The sequence below is a fragment of the Strigops habroptila genome, chromosome 11, assembly GCF_004027225.2.
Source record: "Strigops habroptila isolate Jane chromosome 11, bStrHab1.2.pri, whole genome shotgun sequence".
Lineage (NCBI taxonomy): Eukaryota > Metazoa > Chordata > Aves > Psittaciformes > Psittacidae > Strigops > Strigops habroptila.
In genome coordinates, this window is record NC_046360.1 from 18,050,769 (window position 1) to 18,075,986 (window position 25,218).

Sequence of the window (25,218 nt, forward strand, 5' to 3'; positions counted from 1 at the left end):
TTTTGCTCGGCTGCATCACACTTGCATACAGCTGCTGCTAGCTGGTTTAGGAGGACAGTAGTAACACTATAGCTTGCAAAAGGACACGTGATATTCAAGCACATACTTTAAATTACACATCTGTTTTACTGAGGTTTGCTCAGGAGCCTTTGTTTTCTGTAGTTTTTCAGTCAAGTGATCTCAAATGTCATGCAAGGATAATTGTGGAATTTTGATCTTTGTGGTACCTGAGTGGATACTGGTATGGGGGCTTGTGCAGGGATTGCCCTTCCGGCTGTGCTGGAGCTTCTGCACTTTTATCCCTGTAAGTGATAGGATTACGCGTACCCTGTGGGTGGGCAGTCAAAAAAGATTGCAGTTAGCCTCACTTGGTTACTGAAGTGCTTAATTCCCAGTGATTGGGAAACCTAACACATAACAATAATGTGTTTTCTGATTTATGACTCTCATAAACATCACTTTCTTTTAAGACAATATGGAAACGAGAAGAGACAGGTAGCTGCTTCTGGCCAGGAGACACGAGTGACAGCTTTTAATGGAGAGTAAGTTTGTCCAGCCATGTTGTTGAACAAGATGTTTTCAAGCACTTCACTTCTCAGATTACATTAATGTACTGGACCTTTGCCTCACAGAGGATTACACATAGATCTGGAAACTTTAATGTCATAAAATGGAATTATATACAACTGGCTGCTGCTATCAGCAATGCACTTTCTCTTCCTTCTTTGGAAAACCTCAATTCCCATATTACGTGTATGGGTTGGTGGTGTTTTCATGATTCTAAATTTAGCTGCAATTGAAGCTTGTTAATGAACATCTGATCTTCATGTAACTCTAAGAATAAGTGTAATTTGAATGATGGGCTTTACTTCTAACAAACCCAAACCCAAATGAAAGGCTTAAGTTGAACTGTATTTTCAGGTTTTGTTCCAGTGACTAATATCGATTGAGTGATGTTAAGTTCTGGCCTGCTTACCCACACCATTCTGCAGAAACCTCTGGAGATGGGCTGTTCTGCTTTTAGTTCTATGGTTCAGACAGGCTATTGTGAGACAGGTTTTTGGAATCGAATCCATATGTGGCTGTAGCTGCCAGAAGCATTACAGGTTTCCTGGGAGCTTCTGCCTTTGCAACATACTTGGTTTTAAGCTCGTAGTGCGTTCCCCAGAGAACTGAACAGCATGGTACTGAGTTGGTGGGAATGGTGGGTCAGAATAACCATCCTGCATCGGAGCAAGCATCGTCTGGGCCAGCACCTCACCTCTGACAGTGGTCCGCTGCAGTGCCACGGCAGCCATAAAGGAGTAAGACACTCATGCTGTTAAACTAGTCTGCCCTCAGTTCTTGAAGGTATCTTGGTGCACTGATGTTGCATTAATTAATGCAGGACACAGCTGCATGTCTGATAAATGATGCTTTAACAAGAAAAAACATTATGGCTTCTAGCCATATATCCATCAGATTCCTCCTAATTTCTGGGAGGAGCCCAATCTCCTCATTAGTTTCTGGTCCGTGAAACTCAAATTAGAATTCCCCACAGCCTCTTTCGTCAGTGCCGTTTCTCTGGGGCGTGGGGCGAAGGCCTGTATAACAAAAGTGAGTGCTGCATTGCTTGCCACCAGGTCCCTTTAGCTCAGGGCACTTCTGAGGGGTTTTCAGCAGTGAGTTCTTCCTGATGGCTTGGCAGGTCTTTGGCCAAAGCCAGGCTCTGCTGATGAGGGGAACTGATGAGCTGGGAGGATGTGCTGAGCAGAACTGAGAGGTGGGAGGCTAAAATCAATGCAAATATTCCCTGGTTACTTTTTTCTATTAGTTTTCTGTTAAGTAAGTTCACTCTATTGTGGGTGCTTTGGGAACTTGGTCCCTAAGCAACTAAGAGGAGCAGACTGAAGCTGACACAGCTTTCTATATGTTGTTGGCCTGCAGCATCATGAAGAAGGCATGATACTGTGTAGTACTTTCTACTTTGGTGGTTATGGGTTTCACCTGTAGCTAAAGCATGTTGGGTGTTGAGCTCACGGCCCTGGAATCCTAACAGTGTGCATAGAAGTGACATACAGCAAGTTCACGCAGCATAGGAAGGGATTACTTTGTTTGATGACCAATGTAAAGGCTGGAATATCATTTCTAGTTTCTGTGGGGCAGTGTCATTCTGGCTCAGAATGATCCTCCTGTTACCTTCTTTCTGCCTGTTATGATTAGATGCTTTGGGCTTGCCTCCCAAATGGAGTGCTAAGATTGGGATCCAAAGCGTTCATCAGTGCCAGGTTTCAGACTGTCTTCAAGCAGGGGTAAATATTTCTATTTAATGAAGCTGTGCTTTGAAATATAAAGAAATGATTTGATCCTCCTTTGTAACTGAACGTGTGGAGCATCACAACATCAGCCTGCAGTGAACAGGATTCCCTTTCTTCTGTGTGCTGCCAGCTCATACAAAGCAACTGTGGCAAGCAGCAATTATTCACAGAGCAATATCTAGTACAGTGTCTTAAATATTTAATGTATTATTCTGCATTCCCTTCCTCGGTAAGAAAAAGATGCATTACCATGCTGCTTCTAGCAGAAAAGGTTTGATAGAATTGTCTTTTCCCGTTGCACACGCACATGCTCTGACCTGTCATCTGCAGCCAGCACGGCTTTGTACTGCAATGCTCCAAGTGAATTTCACTTCTTAGCCAAAAGATGCTATATTTAAATAGTCTTTATTTGGGATCAAGCTGTGGGTTTGATTCAACTACAGTTATTTAATCTGCCACCATTGTGCATTTTCATGCCAGAAGAGTATCTTGGCTTTTCTCAAATTGGAAATCTTCCTTGCTGCTTGCACGATGTCTGCTTGTGAGCTGTAGTTACGTGTAGCCTCTGTCAGCAGTAAGACAAGTAGTGCTGTGGTCTCATTTATCCTCTGGTTAACAGATAATGAAGCAGTTGCAGCCATCTGCACTGATGGAAATGGACTGCTCCTATCCCAGCTTAGCATTATCCAGCAGAATTGAGCCTGTGGGGCTGGAGGTTGCCCATGGGACCCTGAGAAGGGGAGGCAGCATCCTGAGCTGTCATTCTGTGGGGACTCACAGATCACCCACTCAGCCTGGTAAGAACATCCATATAACTTCACGCTCCATCAGGAGAGTTAACAAATCCTCTGTAAAAGGCTCATAGCGCAGACAGTGCTGGACCACTGGAATTACTATATTCTACTTACCAGTCTCAGCAAGAGCATAGTTCCTACGTGGTTCTGTTACACTGGTGCCCACTGCAGTCACACTGACATCTTAGAAATGTCTTAATGCTTTACATTGTCACTGTTCCATACTGAGAGATGGGATAGTTTAAACTGAGCTCTGTGTTGGTAATGCTGTCTCCCAGGTTAGTAACACTCCTTGTCTATTATCACAGCTGAGGAAAGCAAGATTTAAGATTGTCAGTTCCTTACCATATTCGTTCTCCACCTTCTCTGTGTCATATGGTGTCAGGACCTCCACCTTGGGCAGCTTCAGAAGTAATCTTCAATAAGGCTGATTTCTGCATTTATGAAAAACAGTTTCTTGCATCACAAAAAAAGCAGAACTTGTATCATTGCTCCAGGTGCCGGGAAGCCAATTGTGTCTTTTGCTAGAACATTTTGGAATATGGTCTTTTAAATGGCCAGTTCCTAGGAACCCTGTGCCCTCAGGTTTGCTCACTGCACAGTGCAAGGAACAGCTGGTGTAGCCTGTGGCCTTGGGTTTTGCTTCAGGAGAGAGCTCTCAACCAGAATTGCATTTACTCCTGTCTTTGGATACCTAAACCCTACTGAAGAAGACAATAACTGTATGAATTTGAGACTGATGGTTTCTTGGTAATAGTTTGATTTTCTCCTGCATCTTTCAATGCAGAAGTGGGCTATTCATGATTTCTGTGCTAGCTGATGGAAACTGATGCAAGTTTGTAATCCAGGAGCTGTGTGTATCCATATTTTGTATAAATCTTTTAGCCTTGAAAGAGGTTGTTATTACCAACAATTACAGTCATTCTTCAAGTTTCATGCTGACCATGTTAGTGCCAAATAACCCAGCTGGGTGTAGCTTTGTGTGCCAAGTTCAGTTGCAGTTCACGCAATGATTGCTTGGCCTTTTCTCTAACATGTCAAGAGTTTGCATGAGGAAGAGCAGTCATTCACTGACTCCCCGGTGAAACTGGTGGAGATTCTCTCAATTCCATGCCTACAAGTTCCTTGCAAACTCTGTGGAAACAAACTCAAGGTAGAAACCAGGCTGCAGGGTTGTCCCAAGCCTTCCCCTGAGGCTGCAGGATAGTTCTGCAGTTTCTTTTCTTCTCTTTAGTAGTGGTATAACTTTTAGCTCAATTTTCAGCCAATCCCATGGGTGTAGTTCTACAGTTAATAGGAGTTTGGGGTTTTTTATACGTACAGAGTGGAAATTGTACATATATAGACAAGTTATTTTTTTCCAATACCTTTATCATTAGATGGTGTATGGATTTCTTTCTGCACTACAAACATCCTGACTCAGTGCCCATTAGGCATAAGCAAATCGGGCTGTTAGCCCTTCCGGCTTGCTTGCTTTAGAGCAGTGCAATATTTCTTTTCCTCTGCAGTTAATTTGCTCTAAAACCCAAAAGAAACAAACCTTGTTTTGAAGTAACCTAAAATAGGTATATTTTTGTTGTTCCTGAAGCAGACATTCCTGAAATTACTTTGTGTAGAATGAGATACTTTTTTTGCTGTAGCTTAATGATACTGTGTTCAGGATTTGGGTTATTTTTATGTTTTAAATTAACTTAACATTTTTGAGCAGGGTTTGGAAAGAACCCAAAAGATTTAAATGGATTTTAGATGTAAATAAAAAGAAGGGGAGTGATTGTGTGATTATACTAAAATAATTCTGTAAATTGAATAAGAACTAACTTTCTGTACCCTAAATCCAGATCTTTCAGGAGATTTTAAAGTTCATTTCTCCTGTCTCTTCTGGCTTTTTTTTCTTGGCCACTACACTTTGTTTGTCATGTTGTCAGTCTACTCCAGAGGTTTTCCATAACAGCAAGTTAAATCTGTGGGGGGTGACCAGGTTAAAAGGCTGTGCTATAGCTTTTCCTGGGCCTGTAACCCTCCTCAGTGTATGTTCTGGTTTCCATCCTGCTCCCCAGGATGTGGCTCTCATCCAGGGAGATTTCTTCAGCTCATGTAGCTTTTCCTGTGTTTGACACCAGTTTCATATCCGATCTTCGCATAAGAAAAGCAGTAATAAGCCTTTCTCCACAGGGCAGCTTTGATTCTGTATTTGTTTGAAGAAATTAATTATACAAGGATGAGAAGGTTGTTCAAGGCCAGGTTGGACACAGGGGCTTGGAGCGACCTGCTCTAGTGGAAGGTGTCCCTGCCCGTGGCAGGGGGTTGGAGCTGGAGGAGCTTTAAGGTCCCTTCCAACCCAAACCAGTCTGCGATCCTACGACTCTATGAAGTTTCTAATACACAGACTTTACTGTAGGAGCCTCTGCAGAAGGGCTCCCCAGGAACCCAAAGCAGGGCCAGAGCTGCAGTGGGCTCTTCTAAGACACAGCCAACCCATGGGCTGCCCACCCCAGACGCAGCCTCTTCAAAGAGCCAAACCTGTGAAGCCATTCCGCCACCACAGTGCTGGTGGGACTTGCTGAGTGTGCCGGCAGCTACCAAAGGATCAGATCTGTGGCTTTTTGTGTGCTGGGCTTTTTTAACTGCAGTTACTGAGCACATAAACAGTTACTAATAGGGCGCTGAACTGCTATTCACAGGATGACAGAATTGGTGGGGTTGGAAGGGACCTATTAGCAGCAGCAGGGAAGTTTCTAGAAATCTATCTCGGTAAAACCAGAACCTTTCAGCCATGTTTTAGGACAGCCCCAAAATGGGTGTTTTTGCTGTGGGGCCCGTGCTTTTTCCTATGCATTTATAAATACATGCATCTCCTGGCTGGTGCGTTTGGTGGCTGGGGAGCCTGCCTTAGGTGTCTGTGTGCAGAAAGAAAAACGAGGTGTTTTTAATGAAGCTGTAATCCTGCTACTTGGGATTGCATAAGGAGTCCCTGAGGTCACCGCGCGCTCAGTGTCATTCGGCACCACAATCAAGGTTGTGCCGGGGTGGAGGCTAATCAGAGCTGCTGTGTGCCTTATTACCATCTCCTCTTCATGCACAGCATATTGTCACTGCACAAAGACAGAGTCTGTTCAATATTTATTTATAGTCAGAAGGGCCCAAACTGTTCAGAGAAGATTCTTTTAAATCCATGTTAAAAGCAAGGCAAAAAGTCAGGCTCAGTGAGCAGGTTGACGCTTCTATAGCACACTATGTTAAGCAATAAACTTAATTAGAGGGAAATTAAATTCACCCTTCTCAATTGTTAAACTAACAAGGAGCCACAAAGCCAACATATGTAAACCACCCCCTGAAAATCCAGCACTATTCACAGATCTTGAACTCTGGAAGCCAACAAATTACAGGGTGGAATAAGCTCCTAAAAGCTATTTTAAAGCTTTAGTGCTTTAGTTAAAAGCTGTTTGGACAATATGGTTTGTTTCCATTCCTGTAGAGCTAATTCTTGCATATGCTGCATTTATGGCCTCCTCCCTTCACACAACCCTGCTTATTTTTGTAAACATACCAGTAATCTCAGGATTATAAGTGAAGATTTGCCACTGATTCACCAATACCTACTGTAAATATAAGTAAGGCATTTCTAATGCTAATTTTATGAACCTCCATAGACCACACACATTTATGACTCTGTGAGCGAAGGGTGATCTATGGCAGTTTGTGTATGGGATATAAATGGGTAAGTGCAAATAAACATTTAAAAATTACTTCTAACATGATGTTCATTGTGAGGCTTTGGCTAATGTGTTATTACAGCCTGTAGGAAAAACTGTTTTCACCCTAATAATGTAACTTTCTATCATATATATGTTTAGAATAAACCCAAAGTCATGCTCGATGAAAGCAAGCCTAATTCATGATACCCTACTACAGGTTAAAATATTGCTGCTTAAACATAAGCATGGTTGCAATCACCTCGGTATTTGCTGTGTCTTAACTAAACCTGCTGCTGCAGTAATTCTTAAGGATGATGCTGAAGTTGCGTTTTGGGTAGAGAACACAAAGCCACTGAAGGGAAGGGTGACTTCTGTTAGTGCATACGTTAAGTAATGTGATGCCCAGTGTGATAAAAGCCAGCAAGAGGGTAGAATGGACCTTCACAAGGCTCTCGTAGGAGAATTACCCTGTTCCATGCAGCTGTGCTGGTTTTGCTTAGTGGATACACAAAGGATGAAAGCAGGGTGCAGAGGTGTCTGCTGTGGTGCAAGCCAGCACCTCCAGGAGGGGTGTGTGGGCAGGATGCTGAGGCTGCCACTTGCAGGCTGTACCACTTGCATATGCTCCTATATTATGAGGTTCTGCAGTGATAACTGTGAATTGAGCTGTGTTCCTGCTAAGGGCACACAGCATGAAACTGAAAGTAGAGGACAGGTTCTGGAAACATTTGATATAGTGGTGCATACAGTAGAACTTGTCAGTCATTCACAGAACAAAGTGGTGTGTCTCACGTATAACATACAGAAGGGTAGAGTGCTTTTAGAATACTGAAAAGTGATCATGTTTTGACTAGTTCAGAGAAACGTTTCTGTAATTCCCCTATCTCTAGTGTATAGGAAAGGGCTGTTGGGTTTTCTGTTTGGGTTTTATTTAACATCATGTTTAATGGCATGCTAAGTAGTATAAAATGTTAATAAAAAGGAAGACAATGTAAAGCCATTGAGCATTTGACGTTTAAAAACACAGTATTTTTGAATAGTTGTAATACTTCATAATTTTATTCTTCTGCTGTCATCTCAGGACTTCACTGGAAACACGAAGCAGCATCTCAACTGATCCACTCAGGTGCTGTGTTAACACAGATGTTAATTTCCAGTTTGAAATAATAGAAATTACCTCTATTGTGTATCAGCTGTACATCACATAACTTCATCTTACCCTGCATAGCCAGTGAAGGCATTGGCCAAAGGGCTGGATTTTTCTGTTTGAGAGGAGATACTTTGCTCTCTTCCAGGATTTCCAACTTGAAATTCAGTTCTAGCTTCAAACACTGTATTTGTTCTCAGAGGGGATGGAGGGAAGGTGTGTTTGTGCACACACATGGGCAAACCATCTCTCTCGCAGCTTTTTATAACCTTAAATTGTGCTGAAAACATTTGACCCTCCCTGGCAGTCTTACACTGCTTTGAGTGAGCAGTACTGATTGTGTTGAAATGTCATTCATGGTTTCCATTGCTCAGTGTTTTGATAAAGCACATGTATAAACTTCAGAGAGTTCTGTCAAATGAGTCACTGCAGTAACTGAGAGTTTGCTTTGATCACTCAATTTAGAAAAACTGCTTAGCACTGTTAACACTGCATATCAAATGGTACCTTGCATCTCATATTCTCATAGTTACACATTAAAGAGTGCATCAAAGTTGCAGACTTCCTTTGATGAAGTTGGGGCAGACTGACAGTTGTTTCGGCGCAAGTCTTCCTTTGGAGACGTTATGGATTGAGGATGTGACTTTTTCCCACACTGCAGTTTTAACCTTGCTTGAACAAAACATCAGTGGGAACTCTTCTGTTTAACCTTATTCAAATTGAAGGCCCTCTCTACTATTAATCTTCCATTATTTCCCTGTGTATGGTCTTCTGAAAGTAAAGCATGTGCCTTATTATCATTCCCTAAAAACCCTGCCCCCCCGACATTGTAATATTATCTTTGTCTTCAGCCCAGCACCGCAGCACTGGCCAGTGCTCAGTCCTGACGGCAGCTTTGTTCCCATCGCCTGCGCTGACGGGAACACTGTTTCTTTGTGTGGGGAGACAATGCAGGACCCAATGTCAACTTCCACCCCACCCCCTGCTTGTCTGCAGACTTATTTTAGCAAGAGCATTGGGTAGCTGCTGTGTGATTTACTAGAGCCAGGTACTGCTGCCATCTTCGTTCCAGCCTAGAGAAACCCGTGTGAAAAGAGCAGGGTCTATTACAATGAGTTTCCTTCCAGTGGAATATACCCATAGGAGGATATCGGTGAGAAAGATGGGGAACAACTAGGCACACGTAAGAAGTGTCTGAATTCAAACATTCGGTGGGAAGAGGAAAAGGGAATATTCTTTGAATAGGGTTAGTTGCACTGAATAGACGTGTGTTCTAGAAACTGCAGTGGTTGAGCCGTTTTAAGTTGGGATCATAAAAACACAGGAAGCTTTCCTTGTTTTCAACTGTTTTCAGTGCAGTGAGACCATGGGCACTGCCATTGCTACCTGGCATCAGGAACCACGGGGCTGAACACATGCAGAGTGTGTGTGTGTGCACGTGAAGTCCCCTGGCCTTGGCTCTCATTTGTATGCATTCAGTGGGTAGCGCTTTCTTAAGCCTGCAACAGAGATGCAGGCTGGTAGGGAATCCTTGAGTGCCCTCCTTTATATTTCAAACAATAGCTTTATAATAGCTTATACTCTGCCTTCTACAAAAAAAAGCTTTAAGCTGGAAGTTATTGGAGATTTTGAGACTTTCCTCTTTATCCCACTCCCTTTTATAAAATGGTCAGACATTTCCTAAGCTAATTCAAACAGATGATCTTGAGAGTACTTGTAAATGTTTTTACAGAACTAGCTTCATAAAGTTATTTGGAAATAAATGCACTTGCATGTGGAAAATCCTTTTAAATGTTGAGAATTGGAGTGAAATAATATCTGGGAGTTGCCAGATGAGGATGTAAAAATGCTACACTTGAACTGTAACTGCAATAATCTGATGATGTTTAAAAACTCTAGAGTAAAAATCATAAAGGAAGCATTGAGGAAACTTCCATATTAGATCAGCTACACCAGTGAATTTTTCCTAGGGTTAAGCAATTATTGAAGAAACAGCATGTAAAATGTACTTGACTTCAGCAGGTCAAAGAAGACTGTTGCAAAATGAAAGACAGTAGAAAACTTCTTGTTACTGAATGTGTTCTCATGAACCTCTTGAGCAAATCTGCCTTTGAATGGCCAGTAAAATGAAATGTACCAATTCATATGAACCCATCCAGTGCCCTGTCAAACAATTCATATGTTCTAGTCAGGCTGCTTTTCTTGCATTCTGCTCCCTAAGTTCCTGTCCTCATCAACAAGGTAAGTTCCTGCTCTGGAACACTGCAGTCCAAACTTCTGATTTGGTTAAGTTTCAGTTGTGTGAGGGTCTCCACTAGGCAGATCCATCAGTTTCCCCTGGATTTATTTAGACTGCACTTGGATGCCGTAAGTTGCATTTGAAAGTTACACAGTTGTGGGATCAGAGAGAAGCCCAGTGCTGGAAAGAGTAATGTGAAAAGTATGCTCATGACCATTATAAAAACCTGTACACATTAGCATGCTGTATATATGTATGTATGTTGTGGCTTTCACAAATTCTTCCATAGTCTGTGCAGTATTGTTCTGGATATTTGGGGTTGGACTCTGTCAGCTTTCAGCTGGTATCTGAAAGTATTTTGTTTCCTAATAGCTAAATTCTAATGTGAGCCTTCTGGAGTGTTGTATTGCAGACCTGTTTCCAGTGGTCCAGAAATAGAAACATTCAAGCTTTGCAGATATTTGCGGCATATTGTAACAAATTGATCAACTAGTGTTTGTATGAGTGTAGAGATCAGACATGCAGAAAAGATAATTGCTGTTCTCTTCATGCTGACTTTCTTACTGTTCGGCTTCATGACATTTTGGCAGCTTAGGGGTTTAATAAGCAAAAATGAAGGACAGTATCAAGGAAAATAACTTTGGTTTGAGTTACTGGAGTATTTCTGGGCAGCAGAGCTTCCCTTTGAGTAAAACGGGGGCTTGGTTTTATGTCCCTGATGCTCTGGGCATCTCTGTAGAGCATGTCACCAACATGCTACTGTTGTGCCCCATCCCTGGCAGTGTTCAAGGCCAGGCTGGACGGAGCTTGGAGCAACCTGCTCTAGCGGAAGGTGTCCCTGCCCGTGGCAGGGGGTCAGAACTGAATGAGCTTTAAGGTCCCTTCCAAACCATTCCATGATTCTATGCCTGGGTGTCACAATGGTGCAGCACAGCCCAAGGGCTCTGTATGACCACAGCTCATCTGTTTACCCTGACTGGGAAGGGAAGCTTGCTGAAGTGGTACCCAGAAATGTGTAAGACGGCAGAAAGAGAGATCTGGTTTGCCAGAGCCTTTAACATGAAAGTTTTCCTTATTCTTTATATGAGCAAACCAGGAGAATTTCCCACCAGTATGCATGTGGAGATTATTTGATTTCCAGCATCAAGAAAGGGACCTAATGTCATCATGATATTCTCAAGCTCCACAATGTATGAGTCACTAACATGAAGTTTTTGTGTGTGGCTACTGAAGTATTTCACCCTGGAGCTGTGAAAGAGTCATGGAAAACAATTTTCTTACTGCAGGCTTATGATTTCTGTACTCCACATAAGTAGGGGGATACGCTGCTTTTCTGGGCAAGTGAAATATTTTTCAGGAATTTTCCTGGCATATCACTTGTAAGGGTGTTAAAAACAGTAGTTCAAGTTATGTATTTTATGAAGGGTTAAAGATTATGTAGCTAGACAAGTTAATTGTCCTGATTTCCCAACACTTGCAATCAGTGTGACTCTAGCAGGCACTGACTTCATGCTGAGGTTATTTTATACAACATTCTCCCTCAGTGGCTTGTTCTCCTTCAGCCTCAGAGCTTCGTGGCTTGACAAGAAACCACCCTGAAAGAGGAAGTGGTGTCCTCTGTGATTTTCACTTTGCCCTTTTTATTGTGGCTGTGTTTGAAAGAGCTGCCAGAGGCTTTGGTACACTGCTGCCAGAGCCGCCTCTGTGTGGCACAGCTCTAAATGACCAGAGAGATGTTCAGTGAGCTGCTCACTGACAGTGCCAGTGCTGAGGCTGCAGCACATCCAGCAATTCCTACTCTTATTAGGCCTGGGAATTCCAAGTCAAAGGTTTCGGTAAATGCCTTTCTGAAAGAACTCGGTTTATATCCAGGGTGAGCGTGAGATGAAGCTTAATTGTCTTTGTTGTTTTCCTCTGGAAGACAAGTAAAAATGAAAAGCATGTTGAGAGCGGGGTGCTTTGCATTCGCAAATCCTAATTAGCATTTTCTCTGCATGTGGTGTGGGATAATCAGCCTTGGTTCGTGTCAGAAATCCATGGGTACATGCTCCTGCTCGCTGCACCTCCCGTATGTAGAAATAAGGCATTAAGTGTCAAATAGTTGGGTTTTTTTCTGGAAAGGGTATGATGGAGAGAAGGAAATTGCTTTGCAGGGTGAGCAGTCAAAGGCAAAGCTTTCAGGCAAGTCTCGTTTCAGGCTCAAGCCTCTGGATGGTGTCTCCTGAACTTACCTGTCTCGATATGGCTTTCCCTTGCTTCCCAGATCCTTTGGGGCGAGGCACTCCTTGCTGCTGCTACCTTTTTCTTTCTTTTTTCATCCTTTTGTTTTTACAAAGGAATCCCAAGGGATTCAGACAGAATGTTCCTATAGGGAAAACTCTAACATAAATAATTCTTTTTGCTATCTGTTTGTTCTTGGAAATAAAGGGGAAAGGGTTTGCATGTCACCCTCCTCACAGTACGCTGTAGCCTTGTAAAGGGCCTGGCCCAGCCCTAGCCAGGAGCAGCTCCAGGGTGGGCTGGAGATCGCCGGGAGGCCCACCCTGTCTTCAGTGACAGCGCCTGTCATTCTGTTCCTCTTTAGATAGAACTATCCCTGAAAAACAGGGTTGGTGCTAGGGATGGAAAGCTGGGATGGAGGACTTTGATATGAAAATCTAAATACCCTTACCATCACTGTCTTGAAAATTGCCAAGCTAATGAAGCCAGAGGGAATGTGAGTTTAGGAGGAAAAATAGGCTTGAGCTTTCCTATTGTTTAATGCTGTTAGGGACTTGCTTCTGAAAAGCTGCTTTTCTCCTTCTGTTGGTTTCTACCGCTCAACTGTGCTGTACAGTGTGGTTGTAGGGAAGTGCCAAAGCATGGCTTCGAGTGTTGCCTGGGCGGAACCTGCCTGTTTCTGTACTCAAACACACTTATAATTTCATTTCAAGCAAACTTGCACAAACCACTTTTCTAAGAAGTGTCAGGCACTGATGTAAAGGAGCAGTGACGGTGAGTAAAGCCAGAAACCAAAAGGGTCCCTAAATATAGCCAGTTATCCCAGCGCTGGGGGAACTGGTTATGGCTACACAGAGAAGAGCCTTGCGTTAAGCATTAGGGGTTTGGTTTTCTTTTAAATGAAGTAACTGTAAATAATGAATAACTAACATCATTAACACTTTAAATGGGGGGTGTGTGTGTGTGTGTAATTTTATATTTTTAACACCTGTCCATGTGCCAGAATCTTTGAAGTATTTCTCCAGCTTCTGATTTTGGTTTTGTTGGTGTATCCATCGAACCCTACGCTCCTATACCTTGTTGATACTATTGCAACCTATATCCTCAATGTTTACTATTAGTGACTTTGTCATTCAACAGAATAAGAAATACTGCGGGGGGGGTGGGTGGGTCTGGAAAAGTGCACTTGGCAGCAGGCTGAGCACACAGAATCAGCCAGGTTGGAAAAGACTCTTATCATCAAGTTGCACCTTTACCCCAGCACTGCCAAGGCCACCACTAACCCATGGCACTGAGGGCCTCGGCTACGCGGTGTGTGAACACTTGCAGGGACGGTGACTCCAGCCCTGCCCTGGGCAGCCTGTTCCAATGCCTGAGCACCCTTTGGGGAAGGAATTGTTCCTCATCTCCATCTAAACCTCCCCTGCCACCGCTTGAGGCCGTTTCTTCTTGTCCTAACACAGCTGGGTCGGTCTCCTCTAGGACACTTGCTGGTCTTTAACAACAACAACTTTACCATAACGGATCAGGTGCTGCTGAGGCTCACCCTTGTGCCATAACGTTCCCTCCCGTTTGCGCTGTTGGTGCTTGCTCAGCGTCCTGCGAGAGCGGGGAGCTCCTGCAGCGGGACCGTGCGCGTTGGTACCGGGAGGGGAGAGTGAGAGGGAGTTAAAAAAGGTGTTGAATGGTCCCGTGCCCTCCATCAGAGCCGCAGCTCGGGCCCGCAGCGCGCCGCTCCCGCCGCTGTCACCAGCCGGTGCCGCTCACCCCGGACCCCTCCGCGCTCCCGCGGCCCGGCGCCGCTCCGCCCCGCCCGCCGCCGGCCCCTCTGTCTCCGCCGGCCAATGGCGGCGGCCCCGGGCCCCGGCGTGGCCCCGCTGCCCGGCAACCGGCGCTGGTCCGGCGGGCGCGGTGCCGGCGGGGTCCGTGCGCTTGGGGCGGGGGGGCCGCGCATCCCGCCGCCTTGATTTGGGTTTTCCTCCCTTTCCCAACACACCCCCCCCCGGTCCTAAGGAGCCCGCAGCTTGCCTGAGTTGTCTGCTGCTCCATTTAAAACAAAAAGAAAAAAAGGGAAAAAAAGCGTGCAGCTCCCATGTGATGGGCTCGCTGCGCTGCTGTGGTTACAGGGCGGTTGATGGCAGAGCTGATTGGGATAATTGCTTACATTTTCCGAAGTTCTGTGAGCTTTAAGGATGCTTTCCAAAGGTCCTTCAAAACCCTTGACTGGAATATATACACGTTGTTTGACCAGAGCGCTTTTAGAATGGCCTAAAATAGCCAAAAGGAGAAGTGGGATTTCTGTGTAATATCAGTTATCCCAGTAGTACTGGGGACTTTGGGAAAGCTGAGCTGCCACCGGGATCAAAGAGCGCACATGAATTTGTATCCTTTGTGCGAGTGGCTCTTTGTATGGAAGTGGGGTGCCGTGAGGGTGCAGGTGCTGTGCCATGTGCAGGGCGAGCTGCGGGCGCTGGCAGCAATTAGCACGACTTACGCTGCAGCAATAAGGAGAGGAGTGTGTTGGACTGGCTTCGAGTCATTCAAACCCTAACAACAAAGTCTGGTGGTGGTAAACCTAGCTGCACGCTACGCTTGCTGCAGCAGAAGGGTCTGAAAATGCTGAAGTTAAAGGCCTTCTGCTTGGATTACTGGCAGTTTTTATGTCTCCAGCCTCTTCACGGTTTCTATAAAAGGTAAGAAAACATTAACTCTGAAATGCTTTTCAGAACGGGGTGGCTGCACATGATGCCACCGGTGCTTTTACTTGTTCTTTTGCTGAAATGCAAATATGCAGGGGAAAGGGAGTGGTGGAGAATTAATGAGAACTTGTGACAAAGATGGTAAAGCGGCTTTTTTATTGTGTTAATGATCAGGCACTTTTGTCTCTGTGCATGCAGATGTGAGAGGTGATGATGCTGTGTGGCTTTAACATTTACTTTCAGTCATATCATCTCAGCTAAAGACTCAGGACTTCTTCTTCTTCTCTGAGATTTTATCCTGAGGCACAGTAGCTTGTGCTGTGCAGGGTACAGACTGTAAATAGCACTAGGAGATTAATTGGAATGTCATGGAAATTTATGTAATGCAGAGAAGATCCTTTTTTCCCAGAGATATTTACTAATATAATAGTTCATTTTTCATCTCCCTCCCAGCACAAAGTGCACATCACAGTCACTCAGGGCAATGGGCACTTCACTTAGGCAGGTCTGACATACAGCTTAAATGATTGATGGTGAATAGTGATCATGAAGAATAGGGCTGGGTGTCAGAGGCATTGAGCTTGCCTATTTAATGGAACAGCAAAATAAGCAATTCCATTTAACGTGTCCCTGAACTTCCCCTGATGCTTTTTAATCTAGACTTGTGTTTTCTTGCTCTTGATTTATGCTTCTAAGCAGAGGGAATTACATATATTTCTGGGGGGAAAAAGTGGGGATCACTTCATTGTTAACAAAAGCTGTGCAATGCTTTAAAATAGGATTCTGTCCTTGTTACATACACTTTCTGGTGGGACTACCTATTGTCAGCCTACAGAAAGTGCTTTGTGCTAAATGCTAATTGCGGCTGGATTTTCCATGCAGTGACTGAAGGCTGGAAAAGGGAACTGTTCCAAGCTTTTTCAAGGTTTAAGGGGTGCCTCGCACTCGCTGGCATTGAGTAATATAGGGCCTTCATCTGTGACCATGGGCTTGGGAAGTTTCAAAAGATAGCTTTATTCTCGTCCTCTTGCAGCTTTTCACTGATTCCATTTCTAAGCCAAAAAATTCCCAACCTATTCCCAGCCCACTGTAATGTCTTCCTTGCTGAGAAACCATATAAAATAATAGAAATGTGGCCAGACTGTTTTGACACACACACACAACTAAACTAGAGCTTTATGTCTTGGGTTCCTGGCAAAATCCCAGCTTTGTCACAAATGAGTTACAGTAGAGTTATTCTACATCTCCTAATGGAAACCTCCCCAACAGCCAGGGACTGTCCGCTTATTTCCTTTCACATTGTTAATTTATTTGTCATCAAAACCTACTTGAGCCTTCCTGGAGGGTGTTTGCATGAACAGAAGTAAAAAGAGGCCTTAAGCACTTAAATATCAGATAGAAGCACTTTGCTTTTGTCATTTTGAAAGAAAGAAAATTGAAGGGAAGTAGCAATTTTCTCACGTTTTAAACAAAATAAGTTCTCAATTGAAGCACAGTGACAAACAAGCGTGAAAAGTGAACAGTCCAGCATAACAAACCTAAATGCAAGGAAGTTCAGCATGAAAAGGGGAAAAGAAAATAGCTTTCAGGAGACTTATTTTCAATTACTTTTTTATTAGTGATTGTAGATTGTTTAAAGTGCTCTGGAGAAGAGCCAAGAGGCTGAGGGCAGGTTCTGTGTGTGCCTGGGTCTATGTATTTGTTATTTACCTGTCTAAAATGAGAATTACCAAAACAGGACTTGAGTAGCATTTCCATTACATGGGTCTTGCTACATGATTTTTTAGTATCAGCATCAGGGTTATTGCCTGTTACACCTTGGTGGTGCAGGCGAAGCTGTGTCCCTGTAGGACGTGTCCTTGTGCCACCGTTACCTGGTGGCCAGCCATGGCTGCAGGGAAGAGCTGCAGTGACAAGGCCTGGGGGCACCTTTCCCCACGCCAGCAGTGCTACAGCAGCAGATGACTTTCCAAAGCAGGCCCGGGGATGCTGTGGAATCGCTGCCCACCTCCCACTTGAGCCATGTGTTCCTGAGCCTTTGGGCTGACTCAGAGCCACACTGCTTGGCCATGGGAGCTCTGCTCATCGCTCCTCGGGCACTCGCCCTCCCCAGCAGCACTTAGAAAGCCATACATGACAAAGAAATGTAACTTCTCTTTCCTTTTGTGGTCTGAGCAGAGCATGATTTGTACTTCACTTGCAGCCAGTGCTCAAAGCTGTGGTAAATGTTTCTTGTTCCTTCTACTGCTGTATGTTCTGAAATCACTCTCCGTTTTCCAGCTTTTGTTACTCAGGGAAGTCCTGTGGGATCCTGTCTGTAGCCTGACCTGAACAATTCTGATTTATGGTAAAATTTTCTCTTGCGCCAGGAGCCACTTGCATGGAAATGTGCATTTATGTTGTGATCCGTGGACCTCAAGAGCAGTCCCTGCAGGGTGTGTTAGGTCTTGGATCTTTCTTGCATAGCAGCTCGTGCTGGTTGCGTGGTGGAATGCACACACGATGTGTACACCCTGAATGTACAGTGCTGAGTGTCAGGGTAGGGCCGGCACACTGCGTTGCTGCCTGGGAAGTGTGCTTTATCCTCAAACCCTTGAGAACAAGATGGCACCAAGAGGCTCAGCCAGACTGAGTGGTGGCTGCCCAGAGCGGAGGGGCTGGGAGCAGGACTGGCACATGAGCCAGTCCCCTCCTGCCTGTGGTTGCAGTGCCAGGTGGGGCACTGCAATTAAATAGTGATTCCGGGCGATGGGACAGTAAAACTAGGGCAGTTTTTGCCTTCTGAAGTGCTAGTTTTCGAATGTATTCAGGTATACAAGGGAAAAATCCAGTTCCCAAACTCTTTGCAGCAAGCTGTGCATGTGATAAGCCTAAAGAGAAGCCCAGCTAAGGACAGACACCCAGCCTAGAGCGGAGGGCTTCTGTAGAGCTTGTAGTCCTTCATGGGAATTGATGCAGTGGGGTATTATTTCCTCCACACATCAAGGGAAAGGGGAGAACAGGACAAAATAAACCAACCGTGCTTTTAGTCCGGGTCTTAAATCTGGGAGTGGCTCCAGTAGCCAGGATTGTGCCCATCACATGGATACTCACAAATGAAGTTCCTGCAAGGTAATGATGCTGGTGCCTCCAATAACGTGGGTGTAAGCTAGTAGCCTGCTTCTCTCCAAGTTGCAGAAGATTGTATACAGCAAACTGGGGGTGCTGGGGTAGAAACCTGTTCCAGAAATGTTTGATAATTCACTAATGTATGAATGTCAAATTTTGACTCTGTCTGCCATGACCACTGAGTGCGTTTTGGTCAGTGCTCCATAATCCCTCGCTTATGTGCTGGGTTTGGGTGTCCTTTGAATACAAATCCTAAAGGTATATGTGTTTCTGTAACAGATTAAAGTGTGAGATGAGCAAATCACTGTAGGGCTTCTGTGGGATTTTGAGGCTGAACATCTCGTGAGTTACTCAGTGGGTGATTATAAAATCAGGCGAGTTGGGGTTTAGCATGTGAAAGTGGAGATTTCCTTTAGCTGGCGGGCGCATTGTGCTGTGCTTCTGCCAGCTGGTGTGGAATAGCCCAAGCGAGAAATTGTTACCATCAGCATTGCCTTAAGGATAGAGCATAAGGTGAGCAAATGTGTGACTGGCAGTGAAGGCACCTACAGTCTGCAGTTTGGGGGGAGGGATCTTCCTTCCCAGAATATGTTCTCTCTTCTTGTAAGAGTGTTTTAAAAAACATAGAGGAAGTGCCAAGTTTGTAAAGGCTCTTTCACTGGAATTCAGGTGCTTTACAAACAAACCAGTTTTTAAATGGTTTCTTCTCACTTCTTATTTTTCTTTCATCAGTTTGGTCCCTCCAAAGGAGGTATGAGTCCTTTACAGAACAATTGGGGCCATTTCCAACAAGCATCTGATTCCAAGAATAAGATGAGTGAGAGATGACTGGCTTTTTGAAGCGGAGATTAGTTGGAATTGTTTCTGCTAGTCCTCAGTTGGCACTAGCAGTTCCAGCATGGTGATTCAGGATAGACTGAATTATGAGATTAAGCCCATTCCTGAGCAAGAATAGATCTGTAGTTTGGTATATGGTTCAGTCCCTTCAGGATGTTTCAGGGATGATTAGAAATGAAAATGCTTTCATCGATTGGCTTGGTAGGAGCAGCTTATTGCTGCTGTACTCGAATATCACAAAGTAACTGAGTGTAAGAAGCTCTGTAAAGCCACTCTTAATCTTGCACGCTGCAGGGCACCTGCAGCTCTGTGCTCATCCTCTTGCCCACTCTGTTATCCAAGAAAAATATCTAGCATTTGAAGCCATTAAAGGAATTGCCAGCCTCAATTTAGATGCAGTTTCAAAGACAGCACATGTGCTTTAAATGATCTATGGCAGGCTTGTCCTCTAGGTTAACTCTTTGTTAAAAAGGATGTGCTTTGATAGTCTTTGTTCTCATTTCTGGTGTTAACAGCATGGGCTCTGCTTCTGGGATTGTGTGAGGTGGGTTCAGATGTGCAGAGAACATGTTTGCTAACAGTACAGAGCAGTGCAATGTTTCCTTTAAGCAAAATACAGCATAGAAAAAGATGCAAAGAACTTGATGGCCATGTATTACTATATAATTAAAAGGGAATGCTGTTAAATTCCTTGTTTAAAATAAGGATTAAATAAAGGAAAAAAGTTATAGGTAATGTATTATATGCAATACTGTAATCCTGTATTCCTAGAAACAATATCTGTATACTGGTTACAGATCTCAGTAACGGCAGGGGGGAGGTTCTAGTTCATGAGAGCACTTCTGCATGCTTACAGAGAGTGATGTCAGGTGGTTTGCTCTTCTTCTGGCTGTCAAGTAAATTATGAGCTCCTCTGCCATATCGTGAACAAAACAATAGCAAAGTGGGTGGGAAAAGTTACTGAAGCTTTGCCTTGAACTTGCATTTAGAGTTCACCATATATGTTGTTAGAAACAAATAGTTTGCTCTCACTTGACAGTGACTTCATCCAGAGCAGGGCTGAGTCATGTGCCTCTAGTACAGCTCTCTCCAGAGGTTCGTGTTGGCAACGTTTGTGCAATTGTGGAGCAGCTGAGAGCATAAAATTCCCTCCTTCTTATCCCCCTCAAATCCACCCTCCTCTTGAAGTACAGGCTGCAAACAGTGCAGATTGCAGTATTCCCATATTCGGCATAAAATGATGAAGAGGAAACCCTCAAATAAATACATGAAGTAGCAAAATGCCTTAAAAGCAGTCAGAGGACTTGTCTACACTCAGGGAAGTGATCTGAAGTTGAGAAATTTAAATTCAAATACCTAAATACCTGTTTACCTGGCTGAAGCCTTCATTGTAATGTAATCAGTGTTACTTTATCTAAGAGAGAGTCTTTGTGCAAGAGTTGAAAATGCATTGTTCAGATCCCTAAATTCATGCTGCTTGTTTGCCTTAGCTTTCTGGGCTGCTCTTCCTTCCTGCCTGGTGGGCATATATCTGACAGGATCCCTTAACTGTCCATCCCCCGACTTCACCACAGTGTGCTGTGGGACTTGGGTACTGCTGAGCAGAAATCCTGCACAAACATACAGTGCTGTGTGGTGTGTCTCTTCTAACCACTGCTGGAACTGATAAACTGGGTTTCAGACCAGAGGCAGTTCTTTGTGTACGTGCCTTTCTCCTTTCTGCCTCTATGCAGTCTTCAGTATGTCAAGTCTAGGCTTCCCGAATCCTTCCTTTATTCACCCTCTTCCCTCTCACCCAGGAACCTTCTGTGAGTCCTCAGGTTCTCCATTCCCCACACTGGTACAAACTGTAACCATCCACTAGCAGAGCTTCAGAGACTGATGTTAGGCTGCAGAAGAGCGGCGGTGCCTGTGCTTGGGCTCCTGCACAGCCTGGCTGGCGGTGCCTGCCCTTCAGTGCATCCCTGGAGAGCCCCTGCGCTGCCAGGCTTCCCTCTCCTGAGCTGGGCTCTGCTGTGTTTAGATGCAACTGATGGGCAGACCCTAGAGCAGTCACATTTTAATTGTGCCTTTGGCCATGTGCCCTGCAGAGTGGGATTGGAAGCTTTCTGAGTTTCCTTTGATAGTCTTCCAAGATTAAGACACAGAAGAGGGAGGCCGGGAGCACGGTGGAGGCCTGGGGACATATGAGGAGCCTGTCAGAAGCTGCAGCTGGAAGGGTGCTGCAGGGGCCTCTCCGAAGCACCACAGCCTCGCCAGCTTGCCGGGGACGAGAGGGAATGCCCTTTATCAAAATGCCAGAAGCCTGCTGACTGTGCTCCGCAGGAGGACAGGGATGTGGCTGCTCTGGGCTCCCAGGGAACAGTGTGCTTTGCATATTCTCAGCACTGCTTGTGAAAAATCAGGAAAGGAAGTTTAAAAAGGAAGAAAAGAAAATGCAGTGAAGTCTGAGGAAAATATGTGTGGTGAAAATACTGTATTTAAACCCATCCATCTGCCAACAGTGTTGACTTGTAACAAGGTAAAGGTTTAAAGCTATCCTACATTGTCTCCAAAGCCAGAATGCTTTTCAATCTAAAAATTTAAACCTCATCTATTTGTAAGACTCCTTTCAGTCCTTAATTGGTAATAGCTGCTGGATAAAGGGAATGCTACCTAAGTTAAAAATAGGCCTAGAACTGGCCTGACAACCAAAACTATGCTAGTGCTAGCATTCACATTTCCTTTTGTCAAATGACCTATAAATATTATTACATAATTGTAGAAATGTTGTTAAATTCAGGTTTGTGATCATTTTATCCTGGTAGAAACTGCAGGGAAATGAGCAAATTGCCTTCTCCACTCTTGCAGGCTGCAGTAGATTTGTTTCCCTCTCCATAGGCATGTTATACTAACCTAATTTAGGATGAGCCCAGGCACAGCTAAAGTAGCAAGATTATCTTAGCTGCAGACATGTCAAGTGTAAAGTGATGTATGCGTCCGGAGCACAGGGCTTTATCACAAAGTGTCCTGGGTGCTCAGCTCATCCAGGCCGCTCCGTGGTAACTTCCATGACACCCTCCGCGCCCCATCCCCGCCACCCCAGCACAGCTCTCTGCTTATCAGGCGGGCTCTGCTGCCAAATGCGAATGAATCTCAGGAGGGGGGACAATAACAGGATCTGAGACTCCAAATTAAGCACTGTCTTTCTATTAATATCATTGAAAAGTAATCCACCACCTACAACTTCTACAGGAACCTTAGCTCCAGCATTTTTAAATACTTGGAATGATTAATATCCCCTGTAATATCTGTGCCTGCAGCAGCTTTGTTTCCAGCATAAAAAATAGAAAATAGATTAAAATCCTCTAGTTCTTTTCCGGTCATTATCTACCTCCCTGCTCCTCACCCCCATTTTATATATTTTTATATTATTTTAAGAATGCTTAGGTACTCTCCATCACATAGTGGGCCAGTAGTTGCTCTGGTTTCTCTTACAGATCAAACACTTTGTGAAAATCCTATTATTATTACTAAAACATGTGGTATGTGCTTGGCAGTGGCCAAGGTGGGGGCTCTGACAAAGGACTGGTGAATTTTGTCCCTGCATTTTTGCAGTATTGATCCTTCCATTCAGTTGTGCTGCCCTGCCCCGCTCAGCCCGTCTGTGTGCCGCCAGCAGGACACAAGCGTGTGTCCGTCTCGGCTGCTCTGGGTCACTCAGTGCAAGCTCACCTGCGCCAGCAGCTCCGGGCAGCGCTGCACAGCAGAGCCACAGCCCCGGGCAGCCGCCGGTGCTTTGAGCTGACCTGGCCTGGGCAGCAGTGACCTGGCAGCGAGGTGGGAATAGATAAGAGCTGGTGTCATAGCATCATAGAATGCTTTGGGTTGGAAGGGACCTTAAAGCTCATCCAGTTCCAACCCCCAGCCACAGACAGGGACACCTTCCTCTAGAGCAGGTTGCTCATTGCTCAAGGCCCTGTCTAACCTGGCCTCAAATCGTTTTTGAGTTAGTGATTGTATTAAAGATTTCTCCTAAAAAGGATGCAAAAAAACTGGCTGGATGGCAGAGCCCAGAGGCTAGTGGTGAGTGGTGTCACATCTAGTTGGTGACTGGTCACTAGTGGTGTCCCTCAGGGCTTGGTGTTAGGGCCAGTGTTGTTTAATATCTTCACTGATGATCTGGATGAGGGGATCAAGGGCACCCTCAGTAAATTCGTGGCTGACGCCAAGTTGGCTGGGAGTGTTGATCTGCTGAAGGATAGGGAGGCTCTGCAGAGGGATCTGGACAGGCTGGATCCATGGGCTGTGGCCAGTGGGATGAGGTTCAACAAGGTAAAGTGCTGGGTCCTGCCCTTGGGCAGTAACAACCCCCTGCAACGCTCCAGGCTTGGGGCAGAGCGGCTGGAAACTGCTCATGGGAAAGGACCTGGGGGTGCTGATTGACAGAGCTGAACATGAGCAGCTTGTGCCCAGGCAGCCAAGAAGCCACCAGCATCCTGGCTTGGCTCAGCACCAGTGTGGCAGCAGGGCCAGGGCAGTGACTGTCCCCCTGTGCTGGGTACTGGTGAGGCTGCATCTCGAATCCTGTGTTCAGTTCTGGGCCCCTCACTGCAAGAGAGACATTGAGGTGCTGGAGCGGGGCCAGAGAAGGGCACCGGAGCTGGTGCAGGGCCTGGAGCACAAGTGTGATGAGGAACGGCTGAGGGACCTGGGGGGTTTAGTCTGGAGAAGAGAAGGCTCAGGGGGGACCTTATCGCTCTCTACAACTGCCTGACAGGAGGATGGAGCCAGGAGGGGGCTGGTCTCTGCTCCCAAGGAACAAGGGATGGGACAAGAGGAAACGGCCTTAAGCTGCATCAGGGGAAGTTTAGATGGAGATGAGGAACAATTTCTTCCCCAAAAGGGAAGCGGGGGGAATGGATGACCTAAAAACAGTGTGATCTTCTCATGCAGGGACAGCACTTCATGATTGTGCCTATTAATACATCCACTGAAAATAAAACAGTCTCTCAGTGCTCTCAGGAGATGTAATGATGCTGGATTTGGAAAAGCCAGTGTACTGGAGTGGGAAGAAATTTTGGAAGAAGGCAGAACTTCTTGCACCTTCCTGTTGTAAGTTGTCAGGACAAAGTCGGCTTGTAGTACATGAAGCATTAGCAGATCTGATAAAGATCTGATACAGGGCATATAATGGGAGGAAAAGAATCGGCAAACTAAGTATCTCCGTTTGGGGAGTTCTGCCTTGTAGAGAGCATGGAACCTTGCAGAGTGTGACTGGGTGGATCCAGTGATGTTCTGTGAAAGGAATCTGTTGTTTTATTTCAAGAGGAAGAGATAGTTGAAGTTTTCCTTGTCCCACCCAAGGAGGAATACCAAACCAGCCAGGCAGTAACTGCCTCCCAGCAGCCCGTGTTACCAGCCCAAGTCCCTGCCCTGGCTGGGGTTTGTTGGCCAAACATGTGAGTGTGGGAGAAGATTGTCACTGGAATCGTTACAATAGATTATGATTGATGTACAAAATGGAAAATCCCTGTCAAAGACAGACACGGTGCCAACTGGCCCCTGCGGTGCTGGGACTCATCCTGACTTGTCATACAGTGAAAGCAAACAAGGCTTCAAAAAAGTGAAATCATTTGATATGCTAATCTGTGCCTTGTTCCAGGCATGGTGATGCCACTGTCAGCAAAGGAGAAGTAAAGAGCTAAAACAAAAGAGACCTACTGTCTTATTGCTGCTGGAAATGTTCCTCCATTCCTCAATAAGGTTTTCTTAATAGTAAGAAATAGTTGATCAGCCAGTTTCCTCTTTGGCATCTACTTGGTTACCTCCTCAGTAATCTTATTACACAGGAGCTGCTTTTAGAAAAAGCAGCCCCTCGGGAGGGACAGAATTAGCTGTAGCGTTTGATTAATCACCAGTTCTTCACATCTGTGTACGTCCAGAAGCCATCAGCCATTAGCTGATGCTATTAGCACCCACGCTTAGTCAATGGCGTTGTTCTCCCTGCCCTCCTGAAGTGTTGCAGGCTGCTGTTGGGTTTAAGCACACCTCAAACAGCATTTCAGGAGCAATCTGTTCTGTGTATTCACACAGAGTAAATAGCCTTTATTTACATGTGGGATTTAATCCTAGAACTGAAATACTAGTCATGTTGACTCATTATGTGATATGCAGTGTTCAGCTTTTTCTGGATGTATGTT

At 44.9% G+C, this 25,218-nt stretch overlaps 1 protein-coding gene across 9 annotated transcripts in view; it reads left to right on the forward strand.

The window, feature by feature from the left end:
- IQSEC1 (IQ motif and Sec7 domain ArfGEF 1) overlaps positions 1–25,218 on the forward strand; it is a 337,453-nt gene that overhangs the window by 169,283 nt on the left and 142,952 nt on the right. The window contains exon 1 of one of the 9 annotated variants that reach the window (XM_030501806.1): positions 14,351–15,085. The exons of 7 other annotated variants lie outside the window; for them this stretch is intronic. In XM_030501806.1, the coding sequence (XP_030357666.1) occupies positions 15,009–15,085 (77 nt within the window). In that variant the 5' untranslated portion in view covers positions 14,351–15,008. Of the gene's footprint in view, positions 1–14,350; positions 15,086–20,649; positions 20,737–25,218 lie in introns of those variants that run through there. One more of the 9 variants, XM_030501814.1, reaches the window with a different exon arrangement.